The following is a 17841-nucleotide window of genomic DNA, read 5'->3' as shown; positions in this document are numbered from 1 at the left end:
CACGTTCTCTGTCTCTCTTTAAAGGCGAAATCGTCGTTAATGCGTCGCAGAGGTAACTAAGGAGCAATGATTGTGCGTTCGACGCTCGCTCGCTTGGCAAGTGCTATAAATTTATGCAAATGCAAAATGCTGTTTGCATTTCGAATTTCGCAAGTTTATCTAAATTCATTGTCAACAGCGAGAATCCAAATTCCTGCTCTCTCAACTCTCAACTCTTGGATCATCATCAGCTCAGAGCCGTTGGCAACATTTGCAGATGCATCTGCTGCCAGCCTGCCTCAAGTGTTGCCAGTGGCAAAAGTTTTGCTGGGCGGGCGTCAAACACCCAAAGGAAATCAAGTGCAACTTGCAACTTGCAACCGGCAACCGGCAAAACTGGCAACTTGCAACTGCACTTTGGTAATGAAAAGCTCAGGCGATGAGTCGCTCATTTTGCTGCAAGAATTTGTCACCATTCGCTTGAGTGTCTGTGTGTGAGTGTGTGTGTGTGTGTGTGTGTGTGAGAGTGTGTGTGTCGTGGTCCACTGTAAACTCAATAATTCAGCCGCAGTATTTTCTTTTTTTGTTGCCCCGTTTTGAGTTCGTTTTTTTTTGTCGTTGTTGTTGTTGTTGTCGCTGGCAGGAAGGCAAAAGCGAAAGCCGCTTAACGACTCTTCTGTGCTATTCGCAGAGGGACAGAAAGAGAGCGAGAGAGAGAGAGAGACAGAGAGGAAGCGAGAGAGGAAATTACATGGGCTCTACATACATGAGTGCCTATGCAAATGGCCGTCCATTGAATTGTAAAATACGCACCATCGCATATGCAGACGAGTCTAGCGGCCATTTTGCAGCTTAGAGGCCGCCGAATGCCACATGCATAGAGACTGAAACCAAAGCGAGGGGAGCTTAAACAGTTTGTCGTGCTATCGATAACACTTTAACTGCAACTGTCGTGACAACCGGCAGAGTTTTTGTTGCTGCTGCTTTCGACAGCTAAAATGCTTCAAATTGTTCGCATTGTTTTGTGGCTAGCTGGCAACGAGAATGCGTAAAAGCTTTGCGGCAACAGTGCGTATGCGTAATAAAGAAATCAGCTAATGCTCTTTCTCTCTCGCTCTCTCTTTCTATTTGCATTATTCAAGCTGATCAACTCTTACAACTCTTTCCTTTCTTTCATTCTTCCTCTTTTCTTCAGCAAAAGTCGACATTAACTTTGTCGTTGGCTTTTGTTGTCAAATTAAACAATTTATTCAAGTTTTCATTTAGTTGTGCAAAAGTTTCGCAACTTCATGGCCAACGTATGCAAAATGTGAATAAAATCTGTGAAAATATTGCGGCAAAAAATTTAAAGATTTTGAAGTTACGAATTCTATCAATAGTTTGCAATTGATTGTGAAGTTAAGTAAGGATTGAATAAAAACAATATAATTAAAAAATTTAATAGAAGAAGATTAACAAAAATTTAAAATTAAAAGATTCGTTTTTACGATAGCTTACGTTTAAATTCTCAGTTGACTATTAGATTCAATAAGTATTTATAGTAACTAAACAGTTAAATATTCAAATTAAACTTAAGACAGTTATCATAACGATAGTTTGCGATTAAATAACCAGTTGAGTAATAAATTGAATTAGCCTAATAGCATACAATTAAATATATATATGAATAATAAAATATATTAAATGAATAAGACAATAAAATTGTATTTAACGCAGATAAGAATTAAGATTGAGTTTGGCATGAGCGTTTAGAGTTTGTCGCGACGATAGTTGGAATATTACTTAGTAAGCACAACTTCCACAACAGATTTGGTTTTTGAATGTTTATAATAAAACGTTTAACATTATTAAACAAAAATAGGCAATAAATAATTGCCAAAGCATTCTATGAAATGGATTCTATCGATAGTTGTGTATTGCATTCTAGTGGTGACCCCATTTTGCTTTGTCTTAAGCTGTGCGGTGCAACAATTTGCGGCAAAGCAGCTGCTGCTGTTGCTGTTGCTGCAACTCAAGATGCCAACTAACAGAGAATTAATATTTCATATAAATGTTGAGCAGAGCAAACAACAAGAACAACAACAATAACACATATACTATATATAAATATATATATATGTGTGTGTGTATGTACACTTGTACAAGCAAGTTTCATTTGCCAAAAATGTAGGTTAAAAAGTCGGCTTGGAAAATACTTCGTCCCAAACTTGGTACTTGAGCATCTAAGTGGGTCGCTGTCAGTGGGTTGATGCGGTGCTGGTGCGGTGGCTTTTCTTCTCTTCTCTCTTCTTTTCTTTTATTTTCATTTCTTTTCGTTTTGTGGCGTTTCGTTTGTTGTTTGCTTTGGCCAGCTGGTCGCCCAGCAGAGTGAGTGAAAGAGAGAGAGAGAGCGAATGGCGATGGCCTCAGTATTTTGGCTGCAATTTGCAGTCGCCATTTGCCTTTTTTTTGTTTTCCTTTTTTAATGTTTCTTTTTTTCATGCATACGCTGTTCAGCTTTGGGTATGCTAGCTATGTCAGCAGCAATGTATTTTGCATACTAAATATCTGATACTTTTCGCTGTGCAAACTGTGTGCAATAGTCGTATACTTGATGTGGTTTTATTTGTACTGCAAATGCTTGACGAGTATTTTTTGTCGGTCAGTCAGTCAGTCAGTCAGCGAGTCAGTTGTTGCTGCTGCTATTGTTGTTGTTACTGTGCTTGGCAACATTTGGCGCGTCCATTTCTTGGTCTCTTCAGTTGTTGCTATTTTTAAATGCTAAAAAACTTGTTGTGCGCTTTCTTTAGCTATTGTTGCGCTGTCTCTTTATGCATGCACGTGTGTGTGTCTGTGTCTGTCTTGTTGCCTATAAATAGGCCTTTCTTCACATGCATGTGTGTGCGTATGTTTCTTGTCTTATTTTCGCCCCTTTGGCGTTTCGTACATATATTTTTGTACGGCACACAGAAGGAGAGCAAGAGCAAGAGATAGAGACGAAAACGGATATCGATTTCATTGAGCCTGGACATCGTTTATTCTTTATAGCCACATAATAAATATATATATATATGTATGTATATATATATCGTACACATAAAACTATCTATGTTCGGTACTTGCACATTTCCCAATGCTGCGAAAGCATCTCGCAAAACAATTCAAATTGAACAAGCAGCGACAACAAGCGGGGGAGGCAAGGCAAGACATGGCTTATAAATAAACTAGTTCAATTTCATATTCCAAGTTAATAATAGATTCACACTTAATTATATAGCACATGGCTGCACTTAAAGCCCACAAATGGCACAAATATTGCATTTATTATGTGCTTACTGTGCATATCTAAAAATACGCCAACATTCGATGCCCGATTGTTATTGATATATTTCAAGTTCTGTGCACGTCTTGTTGAATGTGAACTCATTTTCAAGTGCGGTTTCACACATCGTACGCCTAATTATAATGCAGTCCAACCAAGCATAATAAGCCATTAAATGCAAAACACTTTTGTTGTTATGCTTATCAAGCTGTTGTTAACTGTTCTCAACGCTTGCTTCGTCTGTCTATTATTTAAAACACAAAACAAAACTGTTTATTATGTAACTCTCAATTCAATTATTTTCATTTAATACAGATTTTTGTCATTGATATTCGTAAATAGATTTCACAATAGTCTTATTCACACCACAACAATAGAAATTTGATTTTATCTTGGGCAATGAAACTATGTGCCATTTGTTTCTGGTTTCTACGCAGACACAATAATAAATGAAAGAAACGAAAAATAATTGTGAATGCATTTGAAAGGAAAGTTCTAAAATTACATAAAACCATTTAATTTCCAATTTGAATGCAACTAAATCTGAGCTGCACAACGTTTTTTTTTTAATATTTCATTTTAATATACGTTCATAGACTAATCATATTATAATACTAAATGATTTCCAACTGCAATTGCATTAATACTACTAAATTTTGTAGCATACTTTTGAGCGCAAGTGATTGCTGGGCAACACTTTCCACAGAACAATGCCAAAAATGCCTCAATTCAATTATTTTCATTTAATACATTTTTATGTAGAGACTGTCATTGATATTTCAAAGTAAGTTCAATTATTTTCTTTTAATACATTTCTCTTTAGTAACTGTCATTGATATTTCTAAAGGAGTTTGCCTTAAGTTGTATTCACACTCTTTGAGTGTTGATGCCCTGAACAATTGAAATGTTGTGCTTTAACTCTGTCATAATGTTTTCTTTGCAATCAAAATCATAAAAAAACAATATATAAAGAATAGCTAGCTTTGAATGCAATTTAAATGAAAGCTAAACAAACAGCTTAAATATTGTGTGATTCCCAGCAGAATTTACAAGCACTTTTAGCAAGCAAAATATGTAGCATACTTTTGGGGGTCGGATGGGAGTAAAACTTACCATTTGGGCGACACAGAAGCAATGCCGAAAATTGTGAAATGGCACCTCGTTGTAGTGCTTGTAGACCTCATAGAGCCACTCGCGCAGCGTATCGACCGGTATGCTGAACTTCTCGATGAAGCCCAGCTCGAGGAACATGGTCTGCATTAGGTGTATGACATCCGCATCGCCCCATTCATATGAATCGAAAGCTGGCAGACGCAAAGCCGCCTTCACCTCGTCCGAAAAGTTGGTATCACAAATTTCCAGGAAGCGACGCTTCACCTCCTGATGCTTTGGTAGACTGCTCTTGCGATGTGGTGGGCCCAATGGCCGATTGGAGAGACCTGAAATGGAAATGTGAAAAGAAGAAAAAGTTATAGATGGAGATGCAGATATAGATGTTTATGTGGATGTATATATATATATGTGTGTGTGTGTGTGTGCTAAGAGATGCTTTGCAGACTTTGGTGACGGAACGGAAATCAGCCAAGTGTTGTTGCCACTGTCGACAGTGGCAATAAATAAATCAGCAAATTGAAACAGGAAATACAGCTGGGAAGTCGACTGGTAGCCATGGCAATTTGGATTATTGCAAATGAAGAGCCATAAACAAGGCGCATTGAAAAACGACAGCCAGACTGACACGCTGACTGACTGACTGACTGACTGACACTAACAGCGTGCGAAAGAGATGGAGAGATATAGTAAAAGAGTGTGTGAGAGAGAGAGAGAGAGAGAGAGAGGGAAGCGTGGCCAAGCGACCAAATCAAAGTCCACTGAAAAGCGAAACGGAACAGCAAACGCTGAAATGGCGGAAATACACTGGCCAAGCACAGCCAGAAAGAGATGGCCATAGAGAGAAAAAGAGAGAGAAAGCGACGGTGCCATGGGCGGGAAATTAAATTTTCAATCGGCCGCACGCTTCGCTGACCAAATGAAACAACTACACACCAAAAAAACAAAAAAAAAAAGCGAAAAAGCAACAAAAAAAATGAGGAAAAACCCAAGCGAAAGAAAGAAACCAGGAACAACAACTGCAGTATTTTTCTCTTTTTTTTTGGGGTTTTTTGTTTCGGTTTCTCTCGAGTGTGTATGTGTGTGTGTGTGCGCGTGTGTTTTGCAGGTCGCACAGGTGTGCGTGAGGTGCGACAGCTGAGCTGTCGATCTGTGGCCGCCGGGCCAAAACTTGACTGCGTTTCAAATTGTCAGCCGTGCGTATCGAATAGAATTTCTATGGCAATTTTCTACAGGGCACATATCCAACACACACACACAGCTGGCCAACAACTCTAGCCCACCTTCCACCTCTCCATGCCCCCTTTTTGTCCGCCAGCGATTGCTGGCAATGGAGCACTTCAATTTCCATTTTGAATATGTGCCCACAGCAGCAGCCACAGCAGCCAGAGCAGCCAAAGCAGCAACAGCAACTCAGTTGAATAGCTCACATAACTTTGGCCGTGTTTGCTGAGCGTAGCGTCCTTCATTGTCACTTTATGTGTGAAGCAAGAGAGAAGGAGCGAGATAGAGAAAGAAGAAAAGACAGAGGCAGAGAGTGGCAGAGAGAACTCTATTTGCTTGCTCTGCTTTTGCTATTTGCTGTAAGCATATTCAAACTATTTGCAATTCTTTACATGATAATCGATTGCCATATTCTTTGCTTGCATTTAAAACACTACTAATTGCACTTTCAATTGAGATTTAATACATTCACACTACAATATTATAATTTAGCTGCACTTTATTACCCTTTTTCCATATACTAAAAGTATTAATTGTTGTACTATTATATAAATTTGAATTTTCTCTGTTTAATTTCATTTTAAATTGATAGTTGCTAAATAAAAATTCAAATTTTCTAATTCAATTATTTCTTTTTACTGAAAATCGTATTTGCTTCTCACTAAATATAATGTCGTCTGATTAACTTAATTTAAAATTAACCTTAGCTAAATTAAAATTGTAATTTTGTATGTACTCTCATTTACTGTGTCTTATTTCTATCAAGTTGGTTTTCTATGATTAACTTAATTTCAGTTGGAGATTTGCTACATTTTGACATTCTTCTTCTTTCGCATGCATTTCGCAGACGTAAGCTAAAATTTTCAAGCACGATCGCTAACCCGCAATGCGTTAAGGTTCTGCACAACTGTTGAGCAACTGTTGATCAAAAGTACCTTAAGTAAACTTTGCTCGCTGACCACGCCCACTTAACACCTTCGCATTCACTATTAGGTCGGTCCGCCGCCTTGTCAAACGCATTTAGAGGTATTCGGAAGACATACATATCTTCAAATATTTGGCATATCACTTTTTTCCACAGTTCCATTAAAAAGCAGTTACCTGGTAGCTTACATTCTGAATGCCTTTCAGTTCTGCTCAAACAGTTGAGTAGAAACACATATAAACAAATTCACACATGCATATCTAGGCTGTGCAATCTTTGTAAAGCTCTATTGGTCGACCACGCCCACTTAGCTGATCCGCCTTCATTTTTATTTCGGTCCGCCGCCTAGTCAAACACCTCAACATGTAAATTTCATAAAAATTCTCAAATTTTTGGTAGCTCATTTTTTCAATGAATCCCTTTCAGCTCAACTGTTTAGGAACAGTTGAGTAGAAGCACGAAATTATGCACCAAATCAAGCTGTGCAATCTTCCTGAAGATCCCCTGCTGGACCATGCCTGGATAACACCTCCGCCTACACAATTATCTCGGTCCGGCGCCTAGTCAAACACACACACAACATATGACACACATACTCACAAATTTTTGGCAATGACTTTTTCAGTCACACGTTGAAATCAACCAGCAGCAGCTTCGCTCTCAATGCTTTACAATGCCTTTGATTTCTGCACAACAGTTAAGTAATAGTCACAACTGTTGATTAAAAGCAGCGTAAGCACTACCTAAGCTAGCCAGACAATCTTTCTGAAGCTCTTCTGATTGACCATGCCTCCTTAACACATCCGCCCACACAAATTTATCGGTCCGCCGCCAAGTTACTCGTAAACACATTCAGAGGTATTTGAATGACACAAACTAAAAGTTTTGGTAAGCCATTTTTACACTCGATCGGTTCTGCTCAACTGTTGAGCAACAGTTGATCAAATGTACCCTCGCCAATCTTTGTGAAGCTCTACTGCTCGAACACGCCCACTTAACACATCCGCCTTCAGTTTTAGCTCGCTCCGCCACCTCACCAAGCATATTCAGAGCCATTTGAAAGACACAAACGAAAATTTTTGGCATAGCATTTTTTGACTCAATTCAATTACCAAATGATTACCACCTGGATGGTTGGTTTGATTACAGTATATTATAATATAATCTTTTATATTATATTAACTTAATTAATTATGACTTCATTTATTTATTTATTTATTCAATTATTTAGTCATATTGTTCATTTATTAGTTAATTCACTGCGAGTCAAGCAGGAAATACTTTCTACAGAGTATCAGCAAAGTTTGTCTGCTAAGCTAAATTCAATTTCTAATCCATTACGATCATTTTAATATATTAATTAACATGCTGTCAATTTCAAATTTTAAGCATTTTCATTTATGAAACTTTTCAAGCATAATTCGTGTGCATATTAATTAATTATGAGTTTTTGGGCTGAAAGTTGTATTTGTCATAGTTGCAAATATTTGCCAATTAAAAGCACATTCAAGTCGCTTTCTCGGTCGCTGCGTTTGCGTGACTTTCGTTTTGTTTCGCATTGCTTCCACCTCGAGTGTCAGTTGCACATAACACAGAGCAGAGCACAGAGCACAGCGGGAAAGCGATAGCGAAAGCGAAAGCGCAGCATCGTTTGAAATGTTTCGCTGTTAATTGTGTTGCGTTGACAACAATTTGCCATGGGGCAGGCTGAAATGCCACAATACTCATACGCATATAGTTGGGACTCTAAACTCGACTCTCTCATATTTGAAAAGTGACAACTGACAACGCAATACCCAGAGCCACTTTGCTCTCTCTCTCTCTCTCTCCTCCCCCGCCACAAATAGGCAAATACATAAGAGAGAGAGCGAAGTAGCGACAGCGAGCACACACACATAATCAAGGATGGAAATTTGATTAAAATTGCTGCTTTTGATGCACAAAGAAATTAAAATGCTGACAGCTGGCAAAAACGGAGCTGGAGCTGAAAGAAAGCAAAACGGGCCACGCCCCCACAGTTCGTTGCTTGCACGCCCACATGTGGAGCTGCTGTTGCTGCTGCTGTTGCTATAAACCAAACACTTTGCGGGCCGCGGTTATAATTAATTTACTGCCACTTACAATTTTTAATTAAGCACAGTTCTGAGCGCATTTCTATTTACCCCCCGTTCTCCCCCCGCCCCTTACGCGACCAACCACTTCAACCACCTTCAGTCACCTGCAGCACCATCAGCTGGCAGATTTCTTTTTTTTTTTCCTCGTTTCTCGTTCGTTTTTCCTTCTTTTTTCCTTTTTGCGCCCACCGCAGCAGCACCAACAACAATGTTAAGGCCATTTGCTGAATTGAAATGCCTGCAAATACTTAATTCACCTTTCGTTTCATTTCGTTAATAAACTGCAGATGGATTTGCATTACATTGCGTATACGCCGCGTGCTGCAGCTCAAACTAATGGACTGCAATCGCAAAGAGCCCAACCACTTGATCAATAATATTACGGGCAAATTTATTTGAGTTTCAATCAATCCACAAACATAAACACCAAAAAAAAAAAAGAAATAGTAAAAAAAAACTCGATTAGCAAATTTCTTAATGAATTCAATGTTGTTGAATTCATATTCAAATAATAGTTAAGAAAAAAATAACATTCCATTCAGTAACTAATTTTCATTTTAATTATGCTATTCAAAAGATAAATATTTTCTAAGCTCAAATGATGTAAATGCAATTATTTTTTTTTTCAACATTGCTTTTAAATTGTAACTATCAAATATTTTTATATTTTTTACTATTCATTTTCTGAGTATAGGTTGATTATCGAAGCTCAAATTTTCAAAATAGGATTATTTGAGATATATGTTAAATATTAGGTGTAAAATATATTTATTCCACAAAATCTACCTTTTTCAAAGGTATAACAGTTGTTTACAACAGCTTTCCATATTTTCTTAGCTAAATGATGTTAAAACTATTATTCGTGATTGCTTTAAACAATGTTTAAAAAAGTTTACTACAAAAAAATAGTTTTTCTTAATAAAAGTCTATTTATTCCACAAAGTATAATAGCTCTAAATAAGTTCAATAATTTCCTTACTCAAATGTTGTAGATGGAATTATTTGTGATGTCTTTAAGTGATGTTTATATATGTATAAATTGATTTCATTAAAAAAAAGTCAACTTATTCCACAAAGTATAACAGTTGCGTATAACAGCTTTAAGTGTGCTGATTTGCGCAAGCTTTGGCAGCAATAATTTGCGTATAATTCGCAATTGCTTTAAGCAGCATTTCTCTTTTGGCCAGAGCCAAGCTTAACTTGACTTATTACGCACTCAGCGTTTTTGTTCGCAATAATGAAGAATAAAGAAAAATAAAAGTTGATGAAAAATTGTCAGTGGATTATCTTGCATGTGTGTGTGTGTGAGTGTGTGTGTGTTGCATGCAACAAAGTGAATGCCATCAAATGCACTCATGGCATAACGAGTGCTTTATTCAGAGTGTCGCCAACTCAGGCTGCTTTCCTTCATTCTTTTTTGCTTTCTTTCTTGCTTTCTTTGTGTTGCGTTGGCCAACTTTTCTTTTGCATGCATTCTCTCTCTCTGGTGCGTTTGTTTGCCTTAATGGAAAATTGAATTACACATTTTTACGTTGCCTCGAAAGAAATACAACAAAAAGAAAGAAAAACAAACATGAAGCGTGACAATTTGATCGATGAAGAGCGCAGCGCACTTTGCTGTGCCAATTTTTACTGCATTTCTGCATTTCCTTTTGCCACAGCAGCATCTTAAGCTGCTTCTTCTTGTTCTTGTTCGTTTTGCGGCAGCTGCAAAATATTAACTGTCAATTATGTTTGGGTCTCTGAGTGCCTGCTGAGTGAAAGGGATGTGGCATGTGTGGTGGACTGCACTTGAGTGAAGTGAGAAGTGAAAGGAGTTGAGGTTACTTTGCCATTTATGTATGTGTGTGGAATTCGCATTTCTTGCATTGCATAAAGAATGGCGAGTGACAGCTGTCAAGGGGGGAGAAGAGGCGAGGGGAAAGTAGTGACGACCCTTTGACACCTGCTGCCTCAATTATATGAAATTCCAAGGATTCTTTGGGCACACCTCAAAACCACACACACACACCCCCACACACACATGCACACTCATGTGATGCGCAATCAAAGTAATTGTGCCAAAGCAGAAAGCACAGTTTCATTTGCCAATTTGTCGCCAGGATACACTCACACACACACACACACACTTGGAAAGAGAGAGGACATGCTGCATGCGAGCTGTTTGATAAATTAACTCAATATTTTGTGGGTAGACGAAGCGGCAAGCCAAGCTAACCAAACCAAACCAATTGCCAAATATTGCAATTGCTCGCTTCGAGCTTCTTCGCTTCCTCGTAGTATGCATCCCCCATTGCGCATACGCCATGTGGCCCCATGTAAGTGTACCTGCACATACCTGGCCCAACATTTTCCTGAAGCTCGCTGCTGCCCCATTAATCAGTGGGCAAGCCAAGTTAACATATTTGCCCGCCCCGCAGCAAATTCTGAGTGAAGGAGAGAGATAGAGAAAGAGAGAGAGTGAAAGAGGGAGCGAATTGAAGGCAGCGCTTGGTCAACATTCTTTCGGTCATCATTGTGTAGTGTCTGCAGGCTGCTTTCCATTTGATTGGATTCGTCGTGTTTTGTTCTACATTTTTACGTTTTCCCTGTTATTTCCATGGCTACAAGCTTCAATGTGATTGATTTCTATTTAAATTTTGCGATAAATTAATGCGTTTATGTTTACCTATTTCAAAATTTGTTTCACATTATTTCTGAATTGCATTTAGTACTTGAATTCATATTAAAAATCAAATTATTTATATCTGTTTTATTTCTAAATTGTATTTACTATTTAAATTTTTAGTAAAAATAAGATTCATTATTTAGTATTTTAATTCATATTACAAAGTAGAATCATAGATTTATTTCTTTGCTTTATTTAGTATTTTAATTCATATTAAAAAGCAGATTTTCTGTTTAATTTCTGAATTACATTTCGTACTTTTTTACATATAAAAAATCATTGCTTAATTATTATTTAATAAAAAGTAAATTTTCTGCTTTATTTCTGAATAACATTTCGCACTTTTATTCATACTTCTCTGCATTTGCCTTTCAACAAAGTCTTAATGTGTCATTCACCTTGCGCTTAATTTAAGACGTTGGCAACCTGAGTTGCTTATCATTATCATTAGATATAATGTTCCAGCGAATTAGCATAGCATTGTGTTGCTTTTTGTTTTGCTGTGATTTCAACCAGAATTAATTTGGTTTTTCCACTCAAGTTGTTGCATTTAATTTCTCCATTTACTCGCTTTGCTTAAGCTGCTCTTTTCGCTCATTCATAAACATGATATTCATAGGATATCTTGCAGTTGAGCTTTGCTTTCATTTCAGTCATTAGTTGTTGTCAATGTTGTTCTCGATGTTGTTGTTGCATGTTGTTCGTTTTGTCAAACATGCATATCGAATGTATTCAAGACATTGAACAGCTAAAACACGCCCACACACACACACACAGCCATACACACGCATACACACAGAGAGAGAATGAGACAACGACAAAAGGAAAAGCAACTGTAAAAAGACGACGAATAACATTGCGTTAAATAATTAATTACAATCAATTAATTAATTAGAGAACGCAAACGGGGGGTCATTAGGACTAAACAGCCGGCAGCAACAGGCCAAAAAGGACAACAACAACAACAAGAACAACTGCCATAAGCAACTTGTATACATAATGTGGCCATAATCAACATCAGCGCACGTTTTGCTTGCCCTTTTTTTTCCTGCTGCTGCTGCTGCCACGTTTTTCTCTTGTGCTTTTTGCCTTGTTTCTCGGTTGTTTTTTTCGGCCTTCGCTTCAGCTTCAAATGCCACACACAAAAACACAGCGAGAACTCATATTTTATTGCATATTGTTAGGCGTGAAATGATGGCTTATACACTCGCATAATTAATGGCTGCCCCAAAAGTGTCCCTTTCCCTTTTTCACTCTCTCTCTCTCAGTCTCTCTCTCGCTCTGTAATTTTTCGCTGCTTGCCTTTTGGACTTGCATTGATTTATGAACCTCTGGGCACGTTCTCTCTCTTTCTCTTTTACAGATTTTGCTATTGTTTGGTTGCGTTTTCTCTTTTTCTTTTTTGTGACGCTGCCAAAGGTCAAAAGCTAATTGTTTAATTTATGATATGGCATTCTAAGCTCGCCTCCCACTCAACATACGTACGTACATACAACATGTTGTTGTCGCAGTCTAGACTCTGGAATGCACCACTTGTTGCCAATTAGGTGGCTCTTTGGGAATATGATTTGACCGCAATGGCAAAATGTGCGCCCGATGAGGCAGAAAAACCACAAAAGTCAATCGACTGCTGCTACAGCTTAACAAGCTAGCCAACACTTGATGTTGGAGGGGTGAAATTCAGAAATTCAGTGATGAAGTCAAGTTGGAGTCGAAACCTTTAAAAATATGCTATTGTGTTTATTAATTATGCTCTCATTTCGAATTTTAATTGTATTGATATGCGCGCATAATGAAACAACAATTACAACGCAAATAACACAATACAAATGCGAGTTTTCGAAATTTTGATTTAATTTTGCAATTTGAATTTAGTTTCGTGCTCTCGCTTGGCCCTTGGGCTAATCATTATGTTGATTTGTGTGCACAGCACAGCAAAACAGAGCATAACACATCGTATCTATATATTTTGTCGGGCTGCATACATATATTATTTATAATGCCCGGGCTTTACTTTATTTTGGTAATTACATTTATTGGCGTGCTCAATCGTTGCGCATACGCCACGTTGTGCGTGTGCGTATGCGTGTGTGCGAGCTACAAATTAATTATTGCATTCCTCGTCGTTATGCATTATTTGTGATTGTTATTGTTGTTGCTGTTGCTGTTGCTGTCGCTTGTTTTGTGTGTATGTTGCTGGCCAGCAAACTCATTTCGACTGCGGTTGCTGCCGCCGCCGGGTGCGAAGGGGGAAGGACGGGGACCGAAGGAGAGCCACAAAAACGCTTGCGGTTAATGCAAATAAAGCAAAAGTAAAAACACTGCAGCCGCAGGTAACACACATACACACACACACACACACACACATGCACACGCACAGTGAAAAATTTGCAAATTGATGGCCAACAGCTTGCAAACAACAATAGCAACAGGAAGAAGAGCAGCAGCAACGAGAGTGAAAGCGAAGCAAATAAAAACGATTGCCAATGCGATGTGTGTGTGTGTGTGTGTGTAAGAATATTTGAGCGTCTCCTCTCTACACTTAATTGAAACTTGTCTTTGACATTTCTTTTGCTGTCTTCGCTTGTGTCCATTGCTTTTCAATTTCCGAATTCGAATTGCGAACGTTTTGCAATTAAATTGCTCGATGATTTCGTCAGCTAGCTCACTTTATCGCTTTTTTATGCAACCATATATTAAATGCACAGTTAAATTAATTGCAATAGCAAAAGAAATTACAGTTTAATCAGCTTAGACAGTTTAATCAGCTTAGACAGCTTAGACTAAAATTGAAGACAAGTAACTAAGCTCGATTTAGAGGTAACGGCTATTAATTTGCAATAATAGCAAAATAGTGGGTTTTATTCTTATAATATACCGAAAAAAATATTAAATATGTACCGAATGCTATATTTGGTATATCGATATGGTACTACGCTCAAAATATACCATACCATTCCATACAATAAATATAAAACAAGTAAGAAAGTTACAGTCGAGTGTGCTCGACTGTGAGATACCCGCTACCCATTTTTAATAAAGGCAAAATATTGCGGTATCATTTTGAAAATATACCGAAAATACTTAAAAAAAATACTAAAAATATACCAAATGATATGTTTGGTATATCAATATAGTACCGCATTCAAAATATACCATAGACGGCTCAATATACCAGATTGTCAGCCAAAGTAACTAAGACCCTTATAAGTAGGCGTTTTTGCCCATACAAAAGTATTTCTTTTATAACTTCGACAATTTTTATCTGATCGCAACCAAATTTTCAGGAATCATAACTACTATAGTTATTATTATATATACCAAAATTTGCAACTCTAGCTTTGATTTGCGGGGGCGTAAGTGGGCGTGGCAAAAATTTGAAACAAACTTGATCTGCGTGCAAACATAACAAATGCTGTCGAAAAAAAATTATAGCTCTATCTCTCGTAGTCTCTGAGATCTAGGTGTTCATACGGACAGACGGACGGACACACAGACACACAGACACACAGACGGACAGACGGACATGGCTAGATCGTCTCGGCTGTTGACGCTGATCATGAATATATATACTTTATAGGGTCGGAGATGCCTCCTTTTACCTGTTACATACATTTCCTGTCGGCACAAAGTTATAATACCCTTCTACCCTATGGGTAGCGGGTATAAAAATACGAAAGTATATCGATATAGTACTACATTCAAAATACCACACACTACAAAATATACCAGCCACTAAAAACCGACTAATACAATTTTCTTAAGTAAATACTTTGAAATAAATACTAAATTTTTCTTTATGGTTTTAAGAGCTCTCTAGCAATATCTAATTTATAGCTAATTTTGCGTTTAATTTTCTGCTGTGTAAATGAAAATGCTTTGAAACAATTTGCTTAAGTTTTGCTTGAGTCTGATAAACGAGTCTCATTAATTCCCTTGACTTTTAAATTAATGAAAGTTTCACTTGTGGATTTCGCATTTTCATTTGGTTTATTCTTATCTTTATCTGCATCTGTATCTGTATCTTTAATTTTATTTATTTTCCTGCCTTTTTATTTTATTCCCGGTTTTATTCGCTTTTTTTTCGTATTGTACTTGTGTTGCTTTTTGTTTCGCTTACGCTTTCACTTCTTTTTCCATTTGGCCTAACGCATTTTAAATGCGAATCATTATTCACGAGTACTCGATACACATACATTCATTCGATATATTCATGCAGATTCGTTGCTGAGAAGTGAGGCATAAACCGAACCGAAACCTGAAGCTGAGACGGAGACGGAGGGCGAGGAAGCGTCGGTCAGGTTCATGATAGAGTGTATTATAACTGATTAAATTTGCAAGGTGGCAGCACACACACACACCCACATTCGCAGGGCACATACTCATACACTCTTGGGCTCACACACACACTCACACTGATTAATATGCGCGTAATCACGTTCTTCTCTCTTCGTTGTTCTTGCCTCTGCGTTTTTTTCTGTGTATGTGTGCGTGTGTTTGTTTTCGTATTATACATTTTGCGAGATTAAACGCTTTGTGCTGATTAAATGAGTTTAGAGAGTTTGCAGTCGGCCAACTCTCCTTTCCGCTTCCCTTTCCAATTTTAGCTCCAAACACACACACGCATACTGTCTCACTCACCCACACACACATACATTCATATAAGGTTAGTTGACATTTTTGGCACAGTATTTTTCTCTCTCTCTCTTCACTTGTTCTCCCTTCTGCTGTGCCTTCAACAAATTAAAAGCTTCACACAAATGAAGTTTTCATGTGCGTCACTTCGGCCATTCCCTTGACAAAGACACACACACACACACGCATACACACACGCACACACACGCATACACACACACCTTATACACACACTCTGCCAGAAATACACAGAGAAATTATGCAACTGAATTTCGTCAATCTATAACTGACCTTAAATCACAAATTAGCAGTTCAAGTTGAGCGAAACTTTAAATATTTATGCCAAGCTTGATCGAACTTATGCAAATATCAACCAAGATTATTGTTATTAATATTAAATATCAACATCAGCTATGAATTAACAAATATCATCATATTTCGCAGCGTATTTAGTTTCACTAGTTGCTCAAATATTTACTTATTTCGTTTCTTATGCTATTTTAAGTTTTTTCGAATCGAAATCTTTACTATAAATAAATTTCAAATATGTATTAAACTTTGCTTAACTTTTTTGGCTACATTAAAATTGTGTTATTAATTTTTCGACTCTACAAAGCAACTTATTTTCTTTCTAATCTTAATCTTAAGAATTCCATTCACAAAGTATAAATTTAAAAATTGAAATATGATCTTTTTTTCTCTAAATAATATATATCTTAACTTGAAGTATACCTTAATTAATATATGAACACTAACTTCTAATAAAAAATTCTACAATACTCGTTAAAATAGACTCTTTGATATCTATTCACAAATTATAAATTTAATTATTGCAAAATAAAATTTGTGCTATTATATAATTCACTTTCAATAAAAGCAACTTTTTTTCTTCTGAGAACTCTGTAACAGAATATTCTTTGACAATTCCACTCACAATTCGAAAATGTTAAATTATAATTTGAATCGTTTAAACATTATCTGTAATGCATTATTTGAAGCATGTGCGACATTTTCCACATTCTCATTTAAATTTCGCTGTTTTTGCTGCTTAGGCAGTTTAAGCTCAAGTTTTGAAGTTGGCCACGTGAAATGCAAACCCAAATGCGATTAACAAGGCCTGACAAAAATCGGAGGAAGGTTTTCTCGTTAACTCCCTCATTTTATTTTGTCTTTTTTGTCACGTTGTTGTGGAGCAAATTTAATGCAAAATAAACGTATTAAGAGTTGACAGCGGGGTCGTCAAAGCGAAAGGGGGAAGGGGAAAGAGAGGGGAAAGGGAGTACACTTTAATTGCTTCAACTGTCAATAAATGAATTATGTGCGGGGACCGCTGAGGCCTGCAGTCAAGTTTTGACAGCTGTCAAAAACGTTACGCCTACGGCAAAGGGAAGAGAAAGAATTGTTGGGTGGGGAGAAAAAGAGAAAGAGAGAGAGCTAAATGGAATGAGAATGTGCAAAAATCAAAATGGAAACAATTGCTGGCATCCTTGGAGACAGTTTTCTCTCTCGCTCGTGTCAAAAAATTCGCAGGCGAACAAAAAATTAGCGCAAATAAATATCTCATCATATATGCGAGCAGAAAGCAGGGCGGCAATTGGAGGCGTGTGTGTGTGTGTGATTGTTTGTGGTATGGGCGTGTCTAGGCATCTCAGTGTGTGTATGCGTATGTGTGTGTGCGTGTGTGTGTGAGAGTCTGCCGTTGTCGTCTCTCATCAAAGTCAATTTCCTTGTTGATTTTTGCTTATTTGCGCATCTAAATGGATTTTTATCGCAATGTTTTGCAATGTCCTTCCGGCAGCAGGCATCAATACAACGCATATGCCACAAAATGTGGCACACACACACACACACACATACACTCATGCGCATATGAACCGCATTTCTT

General features: G+C 37.5%; 1 protein-coding gene across 1 annotated transcript in view; it reads right to left on the bottom strand.

The window, feature by feature from the left end:
- The window catches only part of LOC117577874 (high affinity cGMP-specific 3',5'-cyclic phosphodiesterase 9A), a 140862-nt gene that overhangs the window by 15852 nt on the left and 107169 nt on the right, over positions 1–17841 (bottom strand). The window contains exon 5 of the mRNA XM_034262832.2: positions 4394–4719. Coding sequence (XP_034118723.1) covers positions 4394–4719 — 326 coding nt within the window. The remainder of the gene's footprint in view (positions 1–4393; positions 4720–17841) is intronic.

Source organism: Drosophila albomicans, chromosome X (assembly GCF_009650485.2).
Source record: "Drosophila albomicans strain 15112-1751.03 chromosome X, ASM965048v2, whole genome shotgun sequence".
NCBI lineage: Eukaryota > Metazoa > Arthropoda > Insecta > Diptera > Drosophilidae > Drosophila > Drosophila albomicans.
This window is presented reverse-complemented; position numbering and strand designations above follow the sequence as displayed.